This window comes from Geospiza fortis, unplaced genomic scaffold (genome assembly GCF_000277835.1).
Source record: "Geospiza fortis unplaced genomic scaffold, GeoFor_1.0 scaffold432, whole genome shotgun sequence".
Classification (NCBI taxonomy): domain Eukaryota; kingdom Metazoa; phylum Chordata; class Aves; order Passeriformes; family Thraupidae; genus Geospiza; species Geospiza fortis.
The window spans coordinates 467,349-469,991 of NW_005054436.1; the positions used below are offsets into that span (position 1 = coordinate 467,349).

The 2,643-nt window shown below is 58.4% G+C and overlaps 1 protein-coding gene across 1 annotated transcript in view; it reads right to left on the minus strand.

The window, feature by feature from the left end:
- ARID1A (AT-rich interaction domain 1A) overlaps positions 1–2,643 on the minus strand; it is a 31,676-nt gene that overhangs the window by 6,758 nt on the left and 22,275 nt on the right. Inside the window, exons 13-14 of the mRNA XM_031062026.1 lie at positions 584–716; positions 4–278 (exon numbers count right to left, since the gene is read on the minus strand). Of these exons, the coding sequence (XP_030917886.1) occupies positions 4–278; positions 584–716 (408 nt within the window). The remainder of the gene's footprint in view (positions 1–3; positions 279–583; positions 717–2,643) is intronic.

Below are 2,643 nucleotides of genomic sequence, written 5' to 3' on the forward strand. Positions count from 1 at the left end.
GACTTCTGAGGATCTGGGCAGGAAGGGCGAGCAGGGGGTGTCCTGCAGCATTTCCAGCACCCAGCCAGGCAGGGATGGGGGCTCCAGGAGAAGGTGATCCCTCACCTTTCCTCATACTGCTGTAGGGATCTTTATTTGGCTCGTAAGACATGCGACCCATCATGTCAGAGGTATTCATGCTGGGCTGGTACCCTGGATTTGGAGTCATGGAGTTCCGTTTCTGGAACGTGGGATCACTGCCGTCTGCAAAGGCATCCTGAAGGCCCACGGAGTTACTCCTGCTCCAAAAAAGCCCCACAAAGACCACATTACAGAGGTCCACGATGGTCCCCAGGATACTCTTCCTCACGTGCTCCCTCTCAGGTGTTGCCATCTCCTCCAAGGGCCACAGAATCAGGAGGAACTGCCCCTCCACAATGCTGTCCTCAGACCCAGCCCCAAAATTAAAGAACATTCACACACGATGTTGCTGTCAGCCATGAGGGAAGGAGCCAAGCTCTGGAGTCTGACCAAAACAGGCACCCAAGGCCCCAACATCTGCAGCAATGACCCAGAGGTGTCACTCCCAGCAGTGGTGCCATACCTGATGCCTGGCAAAGGGGGCATCTGACTGTGAGGCGTCGAGGCTGGAGTCGGTGGCTTCAAGTCTCCTCCTTCTGCCATGGAGCTGCTGGTGGACTGAGGTGTCTGAGGGCCCTGCATGGAGCCTGAACCCGCTGCAAGAGGAGGAACGTGGGGTGAGCAGCTTTGCACCCTATGGATGCAACCCTGAACCTCCCAGAGCCTCGAGAACAGAGAGTCCTTTGAGGAAGAGACAGATGAAATATGGCCAAGAAAGCACGAGGAGCTCAACAGTTCAGGGACAGGCTGGGCCAGGCTCCCCAGGAGAACCCAAAGCTGAGAGGTTGTGTCTCTGCTCATCTTAACCCCACTCCCTTTTCCCCACCATGGCCCTGTGTGGTGCTTCCCACGTTATCCTGTCAGAGCTGATGCTCTGGAGGGCACCACGTGGCAGCAATGTGGGGCTTCTGCCAAGTGACAACCCCTGGCGTGCCTGTCACCTTCTCATCCCCCCAGCCAGGAGGGGGGGGCTGGAACCCTGTCCTGGGAGCCTCAGGATCTCCCCAGCCATGGAAACCTCAGCTGAAGGAGGCTCCTCTGTCTGCTCCGCCCCTGCAGAGCAGCGAATTCACCAGTGGAGCACCACTCCCAAGGATTCCTGGAACAGGGAATGCCGGAGCTGCCGGATCTTTCACTGGAGCACAAAACCCGTCCAGCAGGTTCCCTGCACGTCCCAGCTTTCTGCTCCACTGAGCCTTGACCAAACCCCCCTGTGCAATCCAGTAATCCAGCTGTGCTGCAGCTCCAGCAGCTCTCCCCTGGCCCGGGATCGCTGCGACAGCATCAGCTCAGGTTCAGCCGCTCCTCGCAGCTGGCAAGAGCTGAACTCTTAATTAACGTTTCCATTAGTTCCGTCCCCAGCACCCGATATCCCTCAGCTTCAGCCCTGCTGGCTGATGAGTCATTTCAGCTATTCATTAAAATCCTCCGAGGTCACGTCCAGGCCATGTTTGTTTACACCCCACCTTCCTGGCACCCTGTCCTCTGCTCTGCGACTCCCTCCGGCCGGGAGGGCTGCAGGAGCAAAGGCACAGGAGCTCCTGGGGAGTTTCACTCACAGCCCCTCCCTGGCAGCCCAGCCCCGCTGCTTCCCCCAGGAACTGGCTCTGGAAGAGGCCCTGAGACATTCCCCAGACATTCCCCAGACAGTCCCTGCCTGCTGCCATTTGGTGTTTGTCCCCAGCTCCTGCTGTCCCTCCCACTCACAAACTCACCCGGAGCTGGAGCAGGGCCAGCTCCACGCTCTGGGAATTCCAACCCAAGGTGCCTCCCCGGGGACTCTGCCAGAGGAACCTGCGGGGCTTCCAGGAAACTCCCAGTGCCCATGGGGGAGTTCCCAGTTCCCTCTGGCCACCGTCTCTGGGACGCTCCTGGGTGCCGAGGGTGTGATGGACCCTGCATGGAAGAGCTCTGGCACCAGGAGCTCCACCTCTGCAGCCCCAGGAAGGGTTAATGGAGAGCAGCACAGTGCAACCCTCACCATTCCCAAAGTTCTGCAGGAGTTAATTTGGCAGAACAGGCTGAAATGAAGAGCAAGACAATGCCAACAGGTTGTGGGGTCTGCAAGGAGAGCAAACTACGTCTGTGGGACAGCAGAGTCCTTCAACCAAATGATGAAATGGCTTCAACACGTCCCCCTGTTGTCCACACGTTCCCAAACAGGGAATTTACTCTCATGCAGGCGATTCCCTGGGGACAGGACTGTGTGGGGCCCTGGAAGAGCAGCGTCCACACTGCCCTAGGGCTGCTCAGCCTGGAGCTGGGCTGACAGAGCACTTTCTGTCCTGCCCCACACCCCCGGGCCCTGAGAGGAAGAAAAGGAAAGTGAAAGAGGAGCAGGGACAGCTGAGTGATTCAGCATAAAGGATCAGAGCCCAGCCAGGCTGCAGTGCTGCCCCTGCACGTTCCCAGTGTGGGAGTTGGAGCAAGGCACCCTGAGAAGGGTTTGAGCTGGAAATGCAGCAGGGTGCTCCCAGAGCAGGACCCAAACGTGCAGAGTTTGGGGTCAGGGCTCTGCAAATT